A 21,938-nucleotide genomic window follows, 5' to 3' on the forward strand; every position below is an offset into this window, starting at 1 on the left:
GGGCTGATGCAGCGTCCGACCACCACCTCCTGCTGATGACTGTTAAGCTTCGGCTAAAAAAGCGCCCCACAACCACCAGTACAAGAAAACGATACAACGTTGGACTGCTCAGGAGCCAAGAAATAGAGAAAGGTTATCAAATCAGCCTGAGGAACAGATACCAGATCCTACAGGAGCAGTTTGAAGATGGAGATACCGAGACTCATTGGCAACAGACAAGGAAGATGTATCTGGACACCTGTGAAGAAGTACTGGGAAAGAAGACTACAAATCATAAAGACTGGGTCTCTGTTGACACACTCCAGCGACTGAAGGAGAGGAAGGAGAAGAAGGAGAAACTAAACACAAGCAAAACAAGATCATCAAAGGCAAAGGCTCAGGAAGAATACACACAGGTCAACAAAGAGGTGAAGAAGAGTTTTCGGAAGGACAAAAGGGCCCACATAGAAAACCTGGCCCAACAAGCGGACAAGGAAACCTGAAAGACCTCTACATGATCACCAAGAAGTTAGCAGGAAGGTTCCAACAGACAGACAAGCCAGTGAAAGACAAAGAAGGAAACAAACTGACAACAACAGAAGACCAGAGGAGAAGATGGGCCGAACACTTCACAGAAGTACTGAATCGATCGGCTCCAGAAGAACCACCGGACATCCCACCAGCAGAGACGGAGCTACCAATAGACCTCAAACCCAGCAGGGCAGAGATTAGGAAAGCTATCAAAGCTCTGAAACTAGGAAAAGCGGCAGGACCAGACGGAATACCAGCTGAGGCAATCAAGGCGGACCTGAAGACTACCACCGACGTGCTCCACAGCCTCTTCACCAAAGTCTGGGAAGAAGAGACAATACCAGAAGACTGGAAGGAGGGAGTTATCATAAAGATACCAAAAAAGGGAGACCTCACCAACTGCAACAACTACAGGGGAATCATGTTCTTGTCTGCACCAGGCAAAGTCCTGAACAGAATTCTATTAGATAAAATAAAGGCTGCAGTTGATCCCCTGTTACGAGACCAACAGGCAGGCTTCCGGAGCAATCGATCCTGTACAGACCAGATCGCCACCCTACGCATCATTATAGAACAGTCAATAGAATGGAACTCCCCCCTTTACATCAACTTCATAGACTACGAGAAAGTATTTGACAGTGTGGACAGAGAGACCTTGTGGAAACTACTGAGGCACTATGGCATCCCAGAGAAGATTATTTCCCTGGTTCAAAACACCTACCAGGGAATGTCTTGCAAGGTCCTACACGCAGGCCAACTGTCACACAGTTGTTAGGTCAAGAAAGGAGTTCGGCAGGGATGTCTACTGTCACCTTTCCTGTTTCTTCTAGTCATTGACTGGATTATGAAGACCATCACAACAGGAAGCAAGACCGGCATACAGTGGACCCTCTGGAAACAACTTGAAGACCTCGACTTCGCTGATGACCTGGCTAGTCTGTCCCATAATCACAAGCAGATGCAACAAGACTACAAAACTGGCAACAACATCCCTTGGAACAGGCCTCAGGATAAACATGGAGAAGACTAAACTGATGAGGATTAACACCCCTACCACCAACCCTGTCAATATAGATGACAGACCCATTCAGGAAGTTGACTCCTTCACCTACCTTGGCAGCACCATAGACCATCAGGGGGGCACAGACAGCGACGTCTTGGCCAGGGTAGGCAAAGCCAGAGTAGCTTTCATTATCCTGAAGAACATCTGGGCCTCCAAAGTAATAGCAACATCAACTAAAGTGCGCATCTTCAACACTAATGTCAAAAGCATCCTTCTCTATGGTTCAGAGACGTGGAGAATGACGAAGAAGACATTACAGAAGATCCAGACCTTTATAAACACCTGTCTGAGCCGCATCTTTAGAATCCGGTGGCCAGACAAAATCAACAACAAAGAGCTGTGGGAGAGAGGAAGCCAGGAGCCAGTAGCAGAACAGATCCTGAGAAGAAAATGGGGATGGATAGGCCACACACTGAGAAAACCCGCAGATAGCATCACACGGCAGGCCCTGACCTGGAACCCCCAGGGGAAGCGGAAGAGGGGACGCCCCAGGAACACCTGGAGACGGGACACGGAGGCGGAGCTGAAGAGGCTTGGATCCAGCTGGGGGGGGGGGGAGAAGAGAGCCCAGAGCCGTGCTGAGTGGAGAGTCGTCGTCAATGGCCTATGCTCGGCCAACGGGCATAAAGAAGTTACTAACCCTAAGGACATTTCGATCGTTCCTTGACATTTGGAAGGACGTGTCCCGATGAACTCAGACCCTTCTATATCTCAACAAGAATTCCTCGATGATCTGGATTCAATTATCAGACCCTCTTGGACTCATTGACTCTGTGGCTTCCAGCTGGATATTCTGTGTCTGTTTGTTGTGCCACTGACTCCGCCTCCCACCTGTTCATCCTGCCTGTGACTCCGCCTCTCACCTGTCAATCCTGCCTCTGACTCCGCCTCTCATCTTTCTTCAGCATACTGCCTCTGACTCCGTCTCTCACTAGTCCATTCTGCCTCTGACTCCGCCTCTCAACATCCTGCCTTTGTTTTGTTCCCCGCCTTTTCTTCCCTGCTCACCTGTTCCAAATTGTGTTGTTAATACCCAGACTATTTGTAACCAGTGTTGTTAGTTTCACCTTGTCAGATTGTTTAATACCTGTCACTAGCTCGGCTAGTCAGTTCTTTCTTCCCTGCTTCTGCCTGCCTGCTTGTCCGCCTCATTCCAGGTTTACCAACGGTTTGACCTTTTGCCTGCTCCTGGACTACTCTCCTGAAAGGTGACCTGGCTTTTCTTTCTTTGTTCGGTTTTGGCCTTTTGCCTTTTTCTTTTTTTATTTCCTGCTGAGAAGCAGGAGTTGATTTTTGTTAATGTTTGTGCTGACGCTTTGCTCTGCTTTATATTTTGGAACTTTATTATGCATTTGGGTTCAGATTTCGCCTACACCTGACACCTCACACATCATGACATGGTCATATATTGTGGAGCTATAACCTCTGCTGATTAATTGGGATTGGTCAATTACAATTTCAATTAGGGCATTTAGCAGATGCTTTTATCCAAAGCGACTTACATTGGTTAATACACACATTGGGCCCTATCTTGCATCCGGCACAATTAACTTTCTCACTGGCGCATGTGTCGTTGCTAGTTTGCAACTGGCGCAGAGCGTTCTTTTCCCTCCCGCACAACGCGTCGATAAATTAGGGAATGATCTTGCGCCCCAAGGAGGGTTCGGCGAAGGGAGGAGGCGTGTTCTGGCGCAAACGTTCCCTGGTGCTATTTTGCAGTTTCAGAAATCACTTGCGCCACAAACCAGGAAATACCTGCTTTAAAGTCAGTGGCGTGTTGTTCAGATGCTATTTTAAGGGCGCATGCATAATGTTGCTTGTGCACCTCGCGCATTCACTTTGCTTCTCTCATCTACCTAGTCACACATTCTTGGTAAATTATTTGGAAAAGAACAGCTGATACAGCGGTAATAAGTTGTACTTTTAAATCAATGCATTTGCAAACACCGTACAGCAAACACATATTTTGTTGACACAGACATCGTGTACATGCCCATAACTTTTAGGAATGATGAGTATTTGATCATGAGAAAACATTGTTTTACCGCGAGTGAGAATGAATGAATGCGGGCTCGCGTGTGTGTATGTGTAAAATAATTAATGAATGCAGGCGTATACAGTATTTCTGAAGTTGTGGAAGAAAACCTTATTCCATGTGTGAATTAGGCCATATTATTTGGCCATAAACTGAGCCATTTGAAGTTTGAAATTCATGTGCATCTGTCTCATCGGAGACTGCAGACGCGGTGTCAAAAACAAGTCGTCAGATTCAAATGCGCTCATGGCTCTTAAAGGGGATGGGAGCTGGCACTCTCATTGGTTTATTGCATGTTACGCCCAAACCACACCTACTGGTAATTAGGCTACTTCAGACCAACCCATTTTAGATTTGCGCCGGGGGCAAGAGTCATTTTTGCACCGGTAAAATAGCCACATCGCCATAGAACCGCCCACAAAGCTACTTGCGCTTGGCGCTTCTCAATTGCGTTTCAGACCGTTAAAATAGGGTGGATTGACACACCGACAGCAGAGTCAACCATGCAAGGCGACAGCCAGAGGGGTATTCCACGATCGGAGGTTTAAAAAAAACAGAGTTGAACTCTAGGTTGATGACCCTGTGCCAACTAAACCAGAGCTGTCGGTTCCACCGCACGGGTTATGAATTAGTTCAATCAACATGGGGTTGGTTAACACAGGGTTGTGCGTGTCCATGTAAACTTATAAAGACGTGATGTATGGATAATGGAAACCCTGATCGAAATGGCAAAACGGGCCGCTTATTTCAATGACATGGAACTCCAGGTACTCCTGGAGAGCTATGACGAGGAGAAGGACATTATCACAAGAAAAGGGAACGCTAAAGCTTCTGCAACCCAGAGAACCAAAGCCTGGCAGTGGATCGCTGACCGCGTAAATGCGTAAGTTACATGTCAAAAGCATGATGATTAATATTTGAGCCATGAATCTATTAATATCCCAGTTAAGCATTCTTAGCGTTCCTACCACATAACCCTTTTCTTCTAAAAAATATGTAGGCCTACTCTGATGGCTCCCAAGCGGTCAGCGAATCAAATAAAAATGAAGTATAAAAACCTCATACAAACTGGTATGCTTTTCCCACCATCGTATTGGCCTACATAGGCTATATTTTGTCAGTCCAGCATTTAAATTGTCATACCATATTTATCACTCCTGAATTTAAATAAGCCCTTTTTTTTAAGCCAATCGTATAAAGGCCGACAATCGGCAGACTGGATCTGGCCCTCAAATTGTCTTGACAACGGTGGAGGAGCTGGCAATAGCAATAAATCCAGGGCGCCCTGGCATGGAGGGGGTACCTCGGGGTACCTCCTCAGAGAGTCAGGGGCCATGTGAGGGTACCCCACTGGTTGAATTTAGGTTTTTCTGTTTTTCTTGTATTTTAGGCGGATTGCACAAATAATTTGCGCTCCGATATCAACAGGCTTCTCATCAAAAGGGCATGCCATTGTGAACACCTGAAATCTGCGGTGAACGCGGGTTTAAATACCCAAAACCGATTTATGTTCCAACCTTAACCTGCGCAAAACCTGCTCCGACCAGGTTTGATTCAGAGCATATTTTTCTATAGTAACTAACATACCGTGTTCATTTTGGAACGGAAAACCTAGAGTTACTGCAAACCCTGGGTTAACTTACCCGGTTATGTGATAAAACCGGCTTTGTGGAATACCCCTCAACTCATCAGGAGCAGGTAGGGTTAAGTGTCTTGCTCAGGGACACATCAACTCTCAGCTAGGAGGAGCTGGGGATCGAACTAGATACCTTTCGGTTACAAGACAACTCTACCTCCTGAGTTAGGCCGACCCTACAATCAATGATGGTCAATGATGGTCATATTGTTTATTGGCTCTATCTGTCAACAGTTTTCTTTGTTTAGACTGTTCTTCGTAGTATGTTCTTCCTCATAAGTCTGGTGTTGTTAGTCAAATTGTCTAGGAATTGTTATACTTCAAAGACTTGGCAATCAAAGATAGTATCATGTTCAGCATGGTGGGTTTCCCTCTGTAACAAGTTTGGTAGTTCTAAAACAGCGAGCGGAATGGGTGGAAGATGTATGCTTTGCTGTGTTGTCATGGCAGCAGAATATGTAATTTCTGAGTAGCCGTGTCCAACTTCATTGTGGCTGCCAAGTTTCACATCTCTAGCATAAATCAGCTCATGGGAAATTGACTGAACACATAAATAAATATATAAATAAATTGGTACAAACACAGGGGTTCCTAATGAGGAAACATACTTTAATATATATAATTATAGAGGTTTACGTATATTTCTATAGGAGTGCATGTTGTCATTCTAAATCTTGACATTTTCTGAAAGAAAAGATGGTTTTTATTTGAAGACATAGTTGTTTTATAGTGTCACCAAAACAACAATAGTTAAGTACCAACCCTTTGAGACCATTCTGAATAGTATGAATATCCAATACGTTGGTTTTAATGAGATTTTGAAAACTTTTTGATGTAGTTATAGATCTGATATATCTACTCTCTGAACATGCCTATGTCATGTTAACAATTGGTTAAATATCTATCTAATCCAGGATTGAGGCCTCGCAGGTGAATGTAACTTTACATTAGTTGTTTTGGCGAATCAAATTAAATTAATAATACATCTAATACATAATAAGCATTCATTTTAAATAACAGCGGAATGTATTACAGACCTTGGATTAGATATATAATCAAATGCTACAACCAGCTACAAAGTATACCAAATGAGGGTCATATCTTTTGAGGAGCCCAACATGATGACATTAATTCATTGATATTTCATATATCCTTGGCAGAGTGTATTGATTTCAGGCCTTGTTAGATTTAGGATGCCACATCATTTTCCAACTGGCACTTTGGCAGATTGGTCGACCGGTCAAGGTCCACAGTCAAAGTTTAGTAGTTAGTTATACAAACAGCGCCGTCCCAATAAAGGCAAGGGGTTCTAAGTCAGAAAGTTACAGTGAAGCCATGAGTCTCAGAAATAAAGAATGACTTCAAGAAGGATTATCATTATTATGAACATAATTACAACTATTCTCCTTCGATCTACTCACTCACGGCATTGTCATGCACGTCCGTTATGGTTGTCTTTGTTCACTCAGATATATATATATATATGTAAAAAATATATTTTGGGGAATTGCTGTGGCAAATTAAATATAATATTACCATTTTGTAATGTTCTGCACTTGGTTTTCAACTAATATTCTGGCTAATTGTACCACAATAGAACATAAGCTAATAATAACGAGAGGACTGGAAGTACAAAGAAAGAACAAAGATACCTTATTTTTTTAGATCGTACAAAGAAATGTATAGAATATGATGGGATGTATGCTGGGCCAAGTCATTTAATTTCAAGTGTCTGTCAGGAGGAGAGAGAGGTTTAAACCTCATAGTCGAGGCTGCATTTGGCTCAAGTTCAAACCGCTGTGCAAATCAGCCAGGTATGAAATCCTCAGGCAGAGCAGGACCTCAGGTTCAGAAGGGAGAAAAGTCCTGACTGGAATCTTCCACTTCTGGTCGAAGATATAGTAAAAATGATAATTCTAAAAGTGTTTTTTTAGCGTTATGCCTGGAGAGTACTCAGGATAAGTTTTACTTATCCTGAAATTTTACAAAATGTATCAAATAGCTCTGAATAGGGATTGAAACAACCTTGATATTCACCATCCTAATTCAGTGGGTATTACATGTTGTGAAACAGTGTTTTCTCTAAGCATTTCAAACGTGTAATTTGCCAAGCAATGGCCCTAAAATGAATTACAGGGAAAGTGTAAAAAATACCTCCAGTAAAAAAAAATAATGTTTCAACTGAAAACCTTTATCTACTGATAATTTAGTGCAGTGCTGCCTCACATACATTGAAAGTTCATTTGACGGTTTTTGGTCACAAGAACAAATTAAAATTTCCCACTAAAAAATTGGAGCCAAAAAAAATAACATTGGATTTATTAACTGAATTTAGCCTTATCTTAAGGGTTGGGTTTGAGATGGAATTAGAGAAGTACTGGCGTACTTTTGACCTCCGGATATTAAGACCTCACCCCCCTTCGATGCACATCGGCTATTTTCAGTAACTTAAATGAGCCGGGGCCTCTTCTCTGGTTGCCAGTACAGAAGGCGGCGGCGAGATCAGAGGTCGGTGGTGAGGACGGGCGTGACCCCGTGGATGAGCAGCGTGGGCCCCAGGTTGAGGGTGAGCAGGTCCAGCTGGCGCAGGTAGGTGGTGTAGCGGCGCGTGTCGGCCGGGGGGCGGGGCAAGTACAGGAATCGCACGGCAGGAGACAGGCAGGGCTGGTCCAGGATCAGCCTGTTGACGGCCAGCAGGTAGTCGTCGCTGAGGCGCGCCCCGTTACTGGGGAAGCTGTTGACGTACTCTTCCTCCTCCTCTTCCACCTCCGGCTCCTCCTGGTTATCCTCCTCCTGCTCTGGTTGCTCCTGGGCGGGGTCCAGGGGCCTCTTCTCTGCCCGGCTCTGCCGCTGCCAGTGCAGCGCAACCTGGCTGTCCCAGGGCACCGTGTACACCGTGGCCTTGATGCGCAGCTCCTTCAGCAGCTGGCCCAGCTTCTCCTTGGTGCCCCGCAGGCTGCGCCCTTCCTCCACGCACAGGAAGAGGCGGAGCCGTGCCCGGCGCCAGGCGCGCACCATGTTGAGGATGCAGGCGAGCTGCAGCAGGAAGAGGGAGCAGGTGTCCACGTAGCTGCTGCTGTCGGGCCGCAGCAGGTTGACGGGCCACACGTCCACATACACCCCCGCGCCTTTCTCCGCGGGCGACAGGGCGCGCGTCCGCTGGAAGTCGTGAAAGTACCGTGCCAGCGCCACGTTCTTCAGCATCTTGATGGCATCCGCGATCACCGCCACGTACTCCTGTGGGTCCATGCTCTTTCCAGTTGCTGCGTCTCCCCGCAGAGACGGGAAGTGGAAGGGCTTCTGCTGCTGCTGGTCTTCGGGGTCCCGGGGGCCAGAGGAGGAGAGCACCAGGCCCAGCAGCTTGTCCTCCGGGGGGTTGTTGTCATAGAAACCAAGGACCAGGGTGTTGGGACGCATCCCACCTACCAAGGCAAGAAGGCGTATATATATATATTAGTGCTGTCAGTTAAACATGTTATTAACGGCGTTAACGCAAACCAATTTTAACGGCGTTAATCTTTTTATCGCGCGATTAACGCAATTATTTTAATTTAAAAAAATATAGATATCGATTTTTGATTTTTTTTCCTTTGGCTCAAAACAAAGAAGCAGTAGCCTGACTGCTATGTTCAACGCAGTATGTTTGTATGTTCATCGTTTAATTGTACGATAGGCTTTTTTTTTGTATCGTCCTGTTTTGATCAGTATATGCCAATGTTGTTATCAATAAAAAAACATTTGCACAAGGCAAGCCGATGCACTTCTCCATGTTGATAAGAGCATTAAAATGAGAACAATTCATGGGAGAAAGAAATCAAGGGATATTTAGCATAGAAAAAAAATTGCTCGCGATTAATCGTGAGTTAACTATGACATTAATGTGATTAATCGGGATAAAATATTTTAATCGCTTGACAGCACTAATATATTTATGTGTATATATACATATATATATATAAAATATAAAATATAGACAAATTTAATAAATAATAAAAATAATAAAAACATCAAATCACCCATTAGCCCTTAGGTATTCCCCCCTCCACACTAAAGTGAAAAGCTCTTATGTCAAAGGTTCGTGTTCCACTGCTCTGAAACAGTGATGTTTTGCTCAGCAGCGGGCAATGACCCAGTACTGACCCAGCCCGGAGATGAAGAGCAGGTGCTGCACCCCGTGGCGCACCGAGGTGGCCAGCGTCAGGTTGACAAAGGCCTTGATGTTGAGGTGGTCCACCAGGGAGAGCCAGGAGTCGTACTGGGACTGCAGGGGGTCGGACGGCAGGGTATCTGCACCGGAGAAGAGAGACCCGTGGTGAGGCAATGGGGGGCAACAAAGGCAGGGGAGACAACAAAGACAGGGAGGAGGGACCAAGAGGGGAGGAAGACGAGAAAGGGAGATGGAGAATGAGAAACATAAGAGATGTGGGAGCAGTAATTGAGATTAGTGTGAAAGTTGAAGGGAGGGAGGGGAGGTTTAAGAAAGAGCGAGAGAGAGAGTGAGTGAGAGTGAGAGAGAGGGCGAGAGCGGTGTAGAGTTAGAAGGGCGAGTGCGGGATAGGGAAGGGAGATGGTTGGGAAGAGATAAAGGAAGGAGGCAGGCCATCAATCATCACTAAACAAAACAAAGAAACAACGCACATAAAGAAACAAAACAACATTAACAACAATATGCATTTTAGTCCTCGCGGGACGTCCAAAGCCTGAAAAAAAATAATCATGCCATAGCTCTGCAGCAATGGGGGACTTTTAAGTTGTATTTTGGAAATGAACAAACAAAATTCAATATAGATATAGGACCTGCTGAATCAAAATAAAATGGCCACTGGGGAAGACATACACACACACTCACACACACATAAAACATACACACTCAGTTAGACTACAACAATGTGATTTTGTGTACATGAATGGCATACGCTGCTCATGAGAGGGCTCTGTCTCTTCAATATCTAATAAACATGAACAGCACGTGTGTGTGTGTATATTCTCTAAGGGTTGGAGTTTGGGGCGGTCAGGTTAAGATGAGGTTGAATATCCAAACCACTGCATGTTCAAACTAGACTCAAACAACTGAGCAAAGCACACCTGGCCCTTTTTGTTGGGTGATGTGCTGGCACTAGCCTGACTCATAGGAATAAATCCTTGCTCAGAAGAAGAAAAGGTGCGAGCCCTGTGCCTGTATGTGATCTCCATCAGAGAACTCTTCACAGCAGCGTGATGCAGACCTGTTTCTTTCAGATGAGGGCATCTGGTCTCCCTTACACCTCATTTCTTTATCCCTCGGTGTAGAGGCAGTATTTGTATCTTTCTGTATCTTGCTGATTTAATGAAATGCTGAACAAGAATGTCACGTGTTTTTAACCCCCATATTCAACCCTGAGAAACCCGATGATGAATTGAAGGGCAGTTTGCTAAATGTGGCTGATGTGAATATATCCAGGCAGAGGATGTATTTTTGTGACCCTCACCGAATAATAATAAATAAATGAATCGGCACACCTTGTCCCTTGACTTTTGTAGTTATTCAATTGTGAATTGTGGCTTTTAATTGGTAAGCAGAAGGAGGACCCTAAACCCTCGGGTTCACACAGGGACAAACCCAGGCATGCTGGACACTTTACCACTGCGTCATTCCAACAATATTAGAGAGACGCTCCCTGGAAGCAATGCTCAAAGGACAACCTGCAGGTTGGCATCCTCTTCTAACTATTGGATGGGAAATTATGTCATTGCGGTTAACGATATAAACAAAGTTAGTCTTAACCTCTAAAATTAGCAAGATTGACACTGCCAGCCATCATCTAGTTTGTTGCCTCACAGGCAAACAAGATGATTTGTAGATATTGCTCAATCTAGAGGGTTTATATTGTGCAGATATGCTTATAGAGATGGAATGATCAGTATTTTTATAAAAATAACTTTAAACAAACTTTTTCAAATGAAAACCAAACCCATGACCCCTTTAAGAAATGCTTTAAGATTTTTTTGTTGCCCTTGCTTGAATCGCATCAGCAATAAATCAGCAACTTACCAGATCAGCCATTAAGACGTTATGCATTCAATAGCATGTGCTTAAAGGTACAATAGGCCCATTTTCTGTTTTATCCTGCAATCTAGACCTAGTCATCTAATGCAGACCACTGTTCCAGGCAGTGTTGGGACCCCTGCTCCACAACTCACTCAGCTCCCCCAGCTGCACGTGTCCCAGGACGTAGAGGCCGCTCTTCTTGATGTCATTGATGAAGGATATCAGGCCCACTGCGGTGCGGGGGTTGGACACCATCAGCAGCACCTGGGGACGCCAGAACTTGACGTGGTCCTTACGAACGTCCAGCATCAGCAGGTACTTCCTCACCTGGGGTGGGGGACACAAGCAGGGCAGTGAGACAAGTTCCTCACTTGGGGCGGGGGACACGAGCAGTGAGACAAGAAGACAGGCTGGGTGACTGATGGGGGGTTCAGAGGATATGGAAGTGAGATTTGCTGGGTGTTCTTCTTTACCCCATGCCTCTCGTTGCTTTTCTTTCACTCCCTGGTTGAGGTGTATGATTGTGTGTGTGTGTGTGTGTGTGTGTGTGTGTGTGTGTGTGTGTGTGTGTGTGTGTGTGTGTGTGTGTGTGTGTGTGTGTGTGTGTGGTGTATGAGTGTGTGTGAGCTGAAGAAAATCACACAACTAATCAAAACGGCATTAGGATATGAGACAGCTGCAGTGGGCCGGAGAATAGAGACTTATGGGAGTAGGACTGTGTGTGTGATAATGTGTGTGTGTGTGTGTCTGTGTGTGTTGGCGTCGGACTATCGCATTTAAGTTTTCATTATGCGTTAAGGTTCCTGCCTGTGATTGTGTGTGTGAGTGTGTGCGCACAATGCATGGTTGTGGGGCTCCATTACAAGGCAGGCAGTGCTGCCTGATCCAGTGCTGATGAGCAGCCACAGAGGACAGCATTAGGGAGACGTTACCGCGCGGAACGCAGCCGCACATCAACACCTAGCAGCCAGCGGCGGGGATTACACAGTTTACACTTTGATCGTCAAGTGATGTCGCTCATGTTAATGAGGACATTAGCACGGCTACAGAACAGTGTGCGTGTGTTTTTAAAGTGTGTGTGTGTTTTCAGTGTGTGCTTTGTGTGTGTTTTAAGTGTCTTTTTGTGCGTGTTTAAAGTGAGTATGTGTTTTTTTTATCTGTGTGTATGTTTTAAGTTAGGTTTTGTCTATGAGTGCGACTGTGTGTGTGTGTGTGTGTGTGTGTCTGTTTTTTTAATTGAGTTTGTGTGTGTGTGTGTGTGTGTGTGTGTGTGTGTGTGTGTGTGTGTGTGTGTGTGTGTGTGTGTGTGTGTGTGTTTTAAGTAAGGTTCCGTCTGTGAGTGTGACAGTGTGTGTGTGTGTGTGGGTGTGTGTGTGTGTGTGTGTGTGTGTTTTTAAGTGCGTTTGTGTGTGTGTGGAATGTTTAATGACATCGGTACCAGGGTGGATTAAGTCACATTTCTAAAATCGTTACCATTATGCAGTCGGAAAAGAGAAGACAAACAAGAGAGAAAGAGCTGAGGGAGAAAAGGTCTCTTTGACACGTTGCGTCTCCCAGTCGTCCACTCTATCTCCCCCCACCCATCCATCAGCCTATCTCTGTGTCCGACTCATCATTCATCACCTCCTTTATTTGAGGCCTCTCTCTGTCTCTCTCTCTCCTCCATTCTCACCCTACTGCTTGTCTTCAAACATCTTCCCTCTTCCTTTTCTCCCTCCCTCCATGGGTCTTCATCTGCCTCTCTATCCCAATAGTTTGACTTAACAGTCTTTATATGTGTTTGGCTGTGTGTCTGTGTGTCCGTGTCTGTGTGTCAGTGTCTCAGTGTGTCTGTGTGTCCGTCTGTCTGTGTCAGTGTGTCAGTGTGCCTGTGTGTATGTGTGTCTGTGTGTCTGTGCCTGTGTTAAGATACGATAAGATTTTTATTTCATCCCATACATGAGAACTTGTTACAGCAGCCAATTAAATATTAAAAAGATGCAATAATAAAATAAAGAAAGTTATAGTATATCCAGCATACATATAAAGAAAATCCCACAGAAATTACAATGCCATGCCATGGGGCATAGATGTACACGCCTAAGGGTTACTCAACAGTTGAGGCTAAAAGGTCCTTCAATACAGAATTAATACTTCCTTTGACATGTACAGTGGAAAGTGCACATTATTTACATTGAAGTATTAGTTGAAGTGATTAGTGATAGCACGTTATGTTTCATAACAGTTGTGTTATAGAGACTCTATAACACAACTGTTATAATAAGACTGATGGCAGATGAAATAAAAGACCTGCAGAGGCGTTCCTTCTTAAATGCTGGGTGTAATGGTGTCTTACTAAAGGAACTGTTTTTCACTGCCACTGTCCCATGGAGAGGGTGAGAGGTATTGGACATGATGGATGCCAATTTGTCCAACATCCTCGTCTCCCCTACCACCTCAACAGGCTCCAGTGCAGGGGCGGAGTGGGGCACTAATAGCCACTGGGAGAATCCTCCCCGGTCCGGCCCTCCCCCCCCCCCCCCCCCCCCCCCCGCCAACAACGTTTTATTTTTCAGCAATAAAAAAAAAAATCTGTAAAAATGAATGATATAATTATAATTAAGAAAATAAAAATGTGTAAAATAGGCCACAGTTCTGCTCTGAGCGGAAGAGAATTGGCGCTCCGAGAATTGGCGCACTTCCTTACAAGACCGGTAACCATAGCAATCCCGGTAAACAAAAGCACTCCGGATGGCAGTAGTGCTCCCCGCACTACAGCCATCCGGAAGGCGCACAGAGCTTTTGGCCGTGATATTATCTATAAAATTATATTATACTATTATATATAGAACGTTATAAGACGCTATCACCGAGTGTGAGAGGCGAGTTGACGAGAAGATGGCGGTTGACCTAGTTTCAAAGTTTATACCGTTTATACTCGGTAATACCGGTGTAACGTGTTGACACGACTACTACTACATGTTCCAAATCTGTTAACATATTCTCCATCCATTTAAAGAGAAAGATCAGTTAAGTCATTAATTCGTCTGAAATATACCAGCCAGCACATACACATTTGACTAGCAGATTGGCTCCCGCCTAGCAATAACGTCAATGGTGGAGCTCTGGCTAACTGTTTTTCTGTCAATTCACCTGCACAACTCGTTAACGCCTGACTTCGGAATAAATCCGTTATTTTTGAGCAGTTAGATGCATCCCCCTCCAGCATCCGCTTCTTCTTTATTCTGGCCTTTTCAGCTCCTCCTTTCTCTTTTCTCTTCTTGCCTTCCATGAGTGCCACAACAAGCAAAAGCAAGCAACCACGAACTTGCTTGCCTTCTCTGTCTGACGTGTCTTTAGGGTCATGCCAATGGACGTGGGGCCGCTCATATATCCCCCTACATTTCCGAAAATGGACTTGACCTGCAAGCTGTTTATTGGATAAACGCATTTCCCAATCCCAGGAGTCTTTGCTCCATTCAACGTCAATTCAAGAACAAACTAATTAAAGTAAACTGTAGTTCGTATTATTTATTTATGGCTATGAAAGTTCTGTAACGCCTGAATAATGAAGAATTAAATGAAGTAAAAAAATAATACAAAAAAACAACCATGAATGAGACAGAGAGTAAGCAAGTGGTATAAATATTGGTTCGATGTTCTCGAGACGTGTATTGTTTATTTCGGGGATTTTCACGGCATCTTGACGTGGAATAAATTATGCTCAGGGCCGGCTTGCAGACGCCTCGCGGCCGCTCATAACTATGGGCCAGTCCAATTGACTTCGCAGGCCGCTACACAATTGCGGGCCGGTCCACCTGACCTCGCTGGCCGGCCGGCCGACCGGGAAATCTCCCGATCGTCCTGACGGCCACTCCGCCTCTGCTCCAGTGTACAGCCCAGGACAGAGCCAGCCCTTCCCACCAGCTTATTGAGTCTCTTCCTGTCCCTCTCAGGAAACCCGTAACCCCAAAAGACTACTGCATGAAAAATTGCAGATGCAAAAACTGTATCATAAAAAGTCCTTAACAGCCAACAATGGCTGTGTCATCAGTTTCCTGTCATTAGTCCCCATTTCAGAGCCCTCCAGTTGGCGAGCAACCATGTTGGTCAAGGCGGGGATTGACCCGTTACCAGGGATACCGCCACGACAGACCAGTCAGAAGCTGACAGCCACGACACCAATCAACGTAGAGCACTGCACAACATGTGTGTCTTCAACTGTTGCTTGATTTGATCACATTCACCTCTCATTATTTCGTATCTCTATATATGTACGCAAGCAAACACACACACACACACACACACACACACACACACACACACACACACACACACACACACACACACACACACACACACAGACAGACACACACACACACACACACACACACACACACACACACACACACACACACACACACACACACACACACACACCACACACACACACACACACACACACACACACACACACACACACACACACACACACACACACACACACACATATCCTTCCAGGCTGAAACTCAAGATACAAACATGCATCAGGCACGCTGGCAGGTTGACTGTTCAAAACGGTGTGATCTGACTGGATCACATCCCCTCCAGGCGGGGGGGGTCTGAGACGAGGAGGAGAAGGAGGAGGACGGGCAGCAGGAGGAGGAGGAGCAGAAGGAGGGGCAGGAGGAGGAGAGGAGGAGAGGAGGAAGAGGAGCAGGAGGAAGTGGAGGAGCAGGAGGAGGGGCAGGATGAGGAGGAGGAGGTAAGGACGAGGCGTAGGAGGAGGATGAGGAGGAGAGGAAGAGGAGCAAGTGGAGGAGGAGAGAAAGAGGAGCAGGAGGAGGAGGAAGAGGAGAGGAAGAGGAGCAGGAGGAAGAGGAGGACGAGAGGATGAGGAGCAGTAGGGGCAGAGGGAAAAGGAGATGAGGAGGAGCAGGAGGAGGTGAGGAGGAGGAGGAGGAGAGGAGCAGGAGGAGTAAAAGGTCCAATAAGTTAAGTGGCTGTAAGAACGCTCCGCCATCCTGTGGCTGCTGGCACCACCTCTCTCTATACCTTTATTCACACACACACACACACACACACACACACACACACACACACACACACACACACACACACACACACACACACACACACACACACACACACAGTCACATACACACACAGTCACACACACACACAGTCACACACACACAGGCATGTATGCACATACACACGCACGCAGGCACATGCGCCAACACAAACGCATATGCGCACAAACATACACACACACATGGACACACACACACGTGCGTGCACGCACATACAAACACACACTGCTCACGTCACACCTAGCCTAGCCCTGCCTACAGACTTGGCGCCGATCCCCCATAGCAATGGATCCAGTTGGCACGGCAACTTGCTCGTCACCTTGAAGACGAGCGGGCTCGAGGATAGAGGACACAGGGAGGGGATGATGTAAAGCCATCCCCCCCTTCTTCCACTTCATCACTACATCACTGCTTGGCTGAGAGTGGGGATGCACACATCCATGCTCTTTATTTGCATGTGTGTGTGTTGGTGTATGTGAGTGGGTGTGTGTGTGTGTTTGCGTGTGTGTGTGTGTGTGTGTTTGCTTGTGCGTGTGTCTGTGTCTCTGTGTGTTTGTGTGTGTGTGTGTGTGCCTGCGTGTGCCTGCAGGGTGGCATATGTGCATTTGTGTAAATGCGTCAGTGCTACGCGTTAATGTTTTTATTCATCGCGTGTGTGTGCGCGTGTGTGTGCGTGTGTCTGTGCACCACCTCCCATTGAGCAGAGTATAAGGAGTGCTTTAGTTTAGGATCCTTCCCACTGTGGTTGAGCAGAGTGGGTCTTTCCTTTACCTCGGAACTGGGGGCTGAAGCAATGCACAGATGCATAGAGACGCCTTGCTTTTGGTGATGAGGCTTATTTAACTACATTCAATTGGAATGCTAATAATTCCCTATAATCAATTCTCAATCAAGTATCCTTAATCAGTGATCTAAATTTGTCAAACAATACATCCCCCTGGCTGATGCACGCTCAATGTGGTTTATTAACCAGTGTAAAAAACTTCCTCAAGTCTCATGTGTGCTTTTTCCGCCATGGTGGGTTTAGTCTTATTGAGAAAAATCGTATTGAAAACAAAAGTAGCCAGATGGACTGAATGGTATGAAGTAACACATGCAATGTGTTGAAGCTGGTGGTGAAGACGATGTAAGTTGTGTAGGTGGTGTTTTTGCTCAAAGTGTTAAAGGTTGTGTCCGTGGCATTGGTGTTGAAGTTGGCGTAAGTTGTGGTGTAAGTTGTGTAGGAGTTGAAGATGGTGGTGTCCTAGGGGGTAGAGGTGTTGTAAGTGGTGTAGGAGTTGAAGATGGTGGTGTCCTAGGGGGTAGAGGTGTTGTAAGTGGTGTAGGTGTTGAAGATGGTGGTGTCCTAGGGGGTAGAGGTGTTGTAAGTGGTGTAGGTGTTGAAGATGGTGGTGTCGGTGGAGGTATTGTTGGTGTAAGTGGTGTAGGTGTTGAAGATGGTGCTGTCGTTGGGGTATAGGTTGTGTAAGTGGTGTAGGTGTTGAAGATGGTGGTGTCGGTGGAGGTATAGGTTTAGGTTTTGAAGGTATGGTGGGTGATCAAGATGGTGAAGGTTGGTGTAGGTGAGGTCGATGGTGGAGGTGTACCTGCTGGAATATGAGTGCGTGGCTGATGTAGCCCCAGCTGGAGGTGGAGTTGTACCTGGTGGAAGATGAGTGCCTGGCTGATGTAGCCCCAGCTGGAGGTGGGGCTAAGGTAGTGGATGAGCAGCAGGAGCAGCAGCATGAAGGCGATGCTGGCCGAGGCGTAGATGGCGTTGATGAGGAACATCATGATGGCACAGCCCATGATGCCCAGCAAGCAGGTGTGCCACGTGAAGTAACGGAAGGTGGGCCTGGGGTGGGGGGGTCAGACACAAGCTCTAAGTAATTGGTAAATGGACTGCATTATACAGCGCTTTTCTAATCAGTGGCCTCTCAAAGCGCTTTACAATATTGCTTGACATTCACCCATGTAACCTTCCGGTTACCAGTTAACCCACTCTACCTCCTGAGCCAAATGCCACCCCGTTGTGGTCTCTAGTCTAGCTTACTACTTAGTGCACCTTCCTGTAAGCTGATGTTATTGGTTTGCTGAAGTTACCATTTATGGTTTATGTTTCATAAGCAGTGTCAGGATAATCAGATACAAGTTTCAGACTTTATTTTTGTTAAAGTTTGTTTTGTTTCAAAGGAAAATAAAACAATACCATATAAAGAAACACACATGCATCAACAGCACCAGAATGAGGTGGAACAGGGATGTTAATAAAATAGTGTACAGTATAATTGCATTCATTGTAAGCTGTTGACTTAATTAACATGGAAATTTCATTCGGGACTGATTGGAAAAAGTTATTGAACTGCCAAATCTAAATGCTTGCCTGGATTTTAATATTTATATTACCTAAATCAGGCTAAATACGTTTAATAATAATTTAAAATGTTATAAATAAAACATTATAGATGGCCACTGATTGTGAATCCAATCATTACCTTCTGATGAGCCGGTTTCACACAAATTAAACCATGTCTACGCTTTGTTAACTTAAAGACCAACTTGAATATTCAACTGTACCTTGACGAGAAAAGACACAAAACACACATGCACAAGCAATCCATAACAAGCACTCTCTCCCCACAGGGCTTGAAGGCTGAGCAGCAGACACATCAGAGAGGCCAGTGACATGTTGGGGAGTGCAATTATACAGATAATGAGCCATATCTGTGCAAGAGTGACTGCACACACCACTACCTGTCAAAAGATGGTGTGTGTGTGTACGTTTAAGTGTTTGTTTGTGGGTGTGTGTATGTGTGTAGATTGATTGATTGATTGATTAATACTATAATAATCCCAGGGGGAAATTATTTTAACATGTATATGTATGTGATGTAGATCATGGCACAACCTAAGTGTCCCCCCCCCCCCCCCCCCCCCAGACGCCCACCCAGTCTGAAATGTCCCAGCTTGGTATCTCTACAGTAGTCTAATATAGAACCGCCTACACACTAGGATGTAGAACTGCCCACACACTAGGACGTGGGACCGCCAAACTCTAGGACGTAGAACTGCCCACACACTTTGACCTAGAAATGCCCATACACTAAGAAGCAGAACCGCCCACACACCAGGAAGTCAAACCGCCCCCACACTAGGACTTAGGACGTGGAACCGCCCACACACTAGGAAGTACAACCGCCCCCACACTAGGATGTAGAACCGCCCACACACTAGAACGTCGACACATCAAGACCGCTGTTCGCCTCAAGGACTGATACATGACTAGGACTTAAAGAGGACCTATTATACTACTTTTCTGGTCTTAATTTCTTATTAATGACTCCTATAGCGCAGCCTGACACGAATCACAGCACAAAAAACGATGTAGATATTCGGGAAACTCTTCCTGTCATCTGGGCGCTTTCAGCATTCTCTGTCAACGCTCGGTTTGGTCCTTCTCCGCCCCCTCGCCCCCCTCCTGCCAACCCAACTCCGTTGTGATTGGTTACCTTCCTTGAAGCGCGTGCGCGGGCAGTTTTGACCAGGCATCTGGGGGCGTGGCAGGAGTGCCTCTACGTAGATGATTTCCCGGAAATGTGAACAAGTGAATCGCAAACGTTGTCCCGAGTGTTTAGCGCTCTGCACAGCAACTCCAGACTGTCAGCAGGGAATACGTCGAAATGCATGTACGTCATTATTTGACACTTATGGTTAAACATGACTATCAATCATTATTACAACGTTTATAGGTCATAAAAGTCGAAAAAGCATAATAGGACCCCTTTATAGATGAACTGAACTGAAATTTGAGGTTTAGTTGATATAACAGATGTATTGTCTGCCTTCTCATTGGTACAATAACTAAGGATTAAATTGTACGGGGAAAGTGTTACAGGGCGCCGCCATGTTGGATTCCAACAATCAGGTACGCCACTGGCATGGTAACCTACTCCTACTCTCTGGCTCTAGCAGCCATAGCAGGTTGTGAACGGAAAAGCAAACAACCAGGTCTACAGGAGGATCATCTTATTGCATTGCCCCTAGCTGCAGTGATGAATTATAAAGGGCCAAGGCAGCTGGGGTAATCATACATTTCCACAGGCTACCTTTGAATAGGAAACCAGCCCTTAATAAATGGCTGGCAGCCTTAAAACTGACTAACCCTCCGATAGCCCCTGTCATGTCAATCTCCACAAGCTAGCACTCTGACCATAAAGTGTATAAACTATTACTCAGACAATATCACAGATCTATGTTTCCAAGCTGCTAATTAAACCACAGCGGGGGTCTGTAAACAGAATTTCCACAAATGTCCCTTTCTACTCAACCTGATGTTCGACGACTAGCCGATTGCTGATGCAGTGGGAGTTAAACTCGAAGAAGTAATTTAAGATGTATCTGTGAAATATCCATCTGTGCAATATCCATCAACATCAACCAGAAAGTAAACCTCCAACATCCACCTAAAGTAAACGTGACACTTGTGTATCCGCCTCGCATCTATGCTCAGCCGCGGGTGTATCTCCCAAAGTGCATCGAACATGTCTTTCAGGTCCTGTCCACCTGGAGCCGATTTTTTTGTGAAACCATGTCTTTAATAACCATGTTATAAGGTAGATAAGAAACCATGTTCTTTAATAGGTCCATGGTCCCAGGGTGGTTTCAAATGAAACCGAACCTATGCGGTTTCGTGTTAGGATTTGTGTGGACGCCTGAAGCGACGTTAGAGTTGCGTTGAAAGTCACAGTTTTCTTTTTGCATTATTTTTGTAGCTTTAAATACAGCCCCTTTTGTCAATTTAATTACTAACTGTACATTAAAAGGTATTTCTACTCAATCCAAAAGGTTATACAACTACTATCTCCTCCTCGACTTGAATGTTTTTATACAGCGTGCAGGCTGGATGCGTGCAGGTTTGATGTGCTCCACTTTTTTTGTGGAGAACCAGCGCCTTGAATATGTAGGTACTACAGCGTTTGTACAGCTCGTTGCGTTTCCGCAATGAGTCCGTCTTTATGGAGATATTCCTGAAACGCATGAAAGGAAAACGGAGGGGGAAAGATCGTTTTCGCCTTGTAACTTGGTTGCTATTTATGGGGCGCTCCAGTGTCTCCGCTCGGACGAGAGCATGGCCACTTCCAAAACCTCTCTCTCACCGCACAGCATCCGAAATGCTGTATGCATGGTTATGCAACCTAATCCCACCATCAAGGTTGACCGGGACCTCTCGGCAGCAGACCGATTCAATGGCACTGTCCATGCTCCGCAGCACCCACACGCACACCAGTCACACCCACACGATCCGAAGGTGGAGCTGGAGCCTGAAATTGATCCCTCTCCACCGGGTTGCAGTCGAACACTACAGGCATGTCCCTCACAGGCTCAATGGCGGAACCAGCCATATTAAAATCACTGTTTTCCGCCATGGAGTGTAGAAGACGTTCGCGTGTCTGCAGCAACGACCTAGTCCTACCATGCCAGTGACGTCATCGGCGCTCGAATGCATTTTATTTTGTTGCTAAAAAAAGCTATACATTGGTTTTCTTTTGATTTGTGGACCATGTCTCCTTCTCCGTCAGATTAAATTATCTTTAACAATTACCAAATGACTGTTT

The 21,938-nt window shown here is 45.6% G+C and overlaps 1 protein-coding gene across 1 annotated transcript in view; it reads right to left on the bottom strand.

Annotated features, from left to right (window-relative positions):
- Positions 1-4,050: 4,050 nt before the first annotated feature.
- Positions 4,051-21,938, bottom strand: part of zgc:153039 (uncharacterized protein LOC767698 homolog) — a 111,004-nt gene continuing 93,116 nt past the window's right edge. The window contains exons 10-13 of the mRNA XM_056611203.1: positions 17,986-18,178; positions 11,425-11,599; positions 9,385-9,531; positions 4,051-8,666 (exon numbers count right to left, since the gene is read on the bottom strand). Coding sequence (XP_056467178.1) covers positions 7,747-8,666; positions 9,385-9,531; positions 11,425-11,599; positions 17,986-18,178 — 1,435 coding nt within the window. The 3' untranslated portion in view covers positions 4,051-7,746. The remainder of the gene's footprint in view (positions 8,667-9,384; positions 9,532-11,424; positions 11,600-17,985; positions 18,179-21,938) is intronic.

This window comes from Gadus chalcogrammus, chromosome 16 (genome assembly GCF_026213295.1).
Source record: "Gadus chalcogrammus isolate NIFS_2021 chromosome 16, NIFS_Gcha_1.0, whole genome shotgun sequence".
NCBI classification, from domain to species: Eukaryota; Metazoa; Chordata; class Actinopteri; order Gadiformes; family Gadidae; genus Gadus; species Gadus chalcogrammus.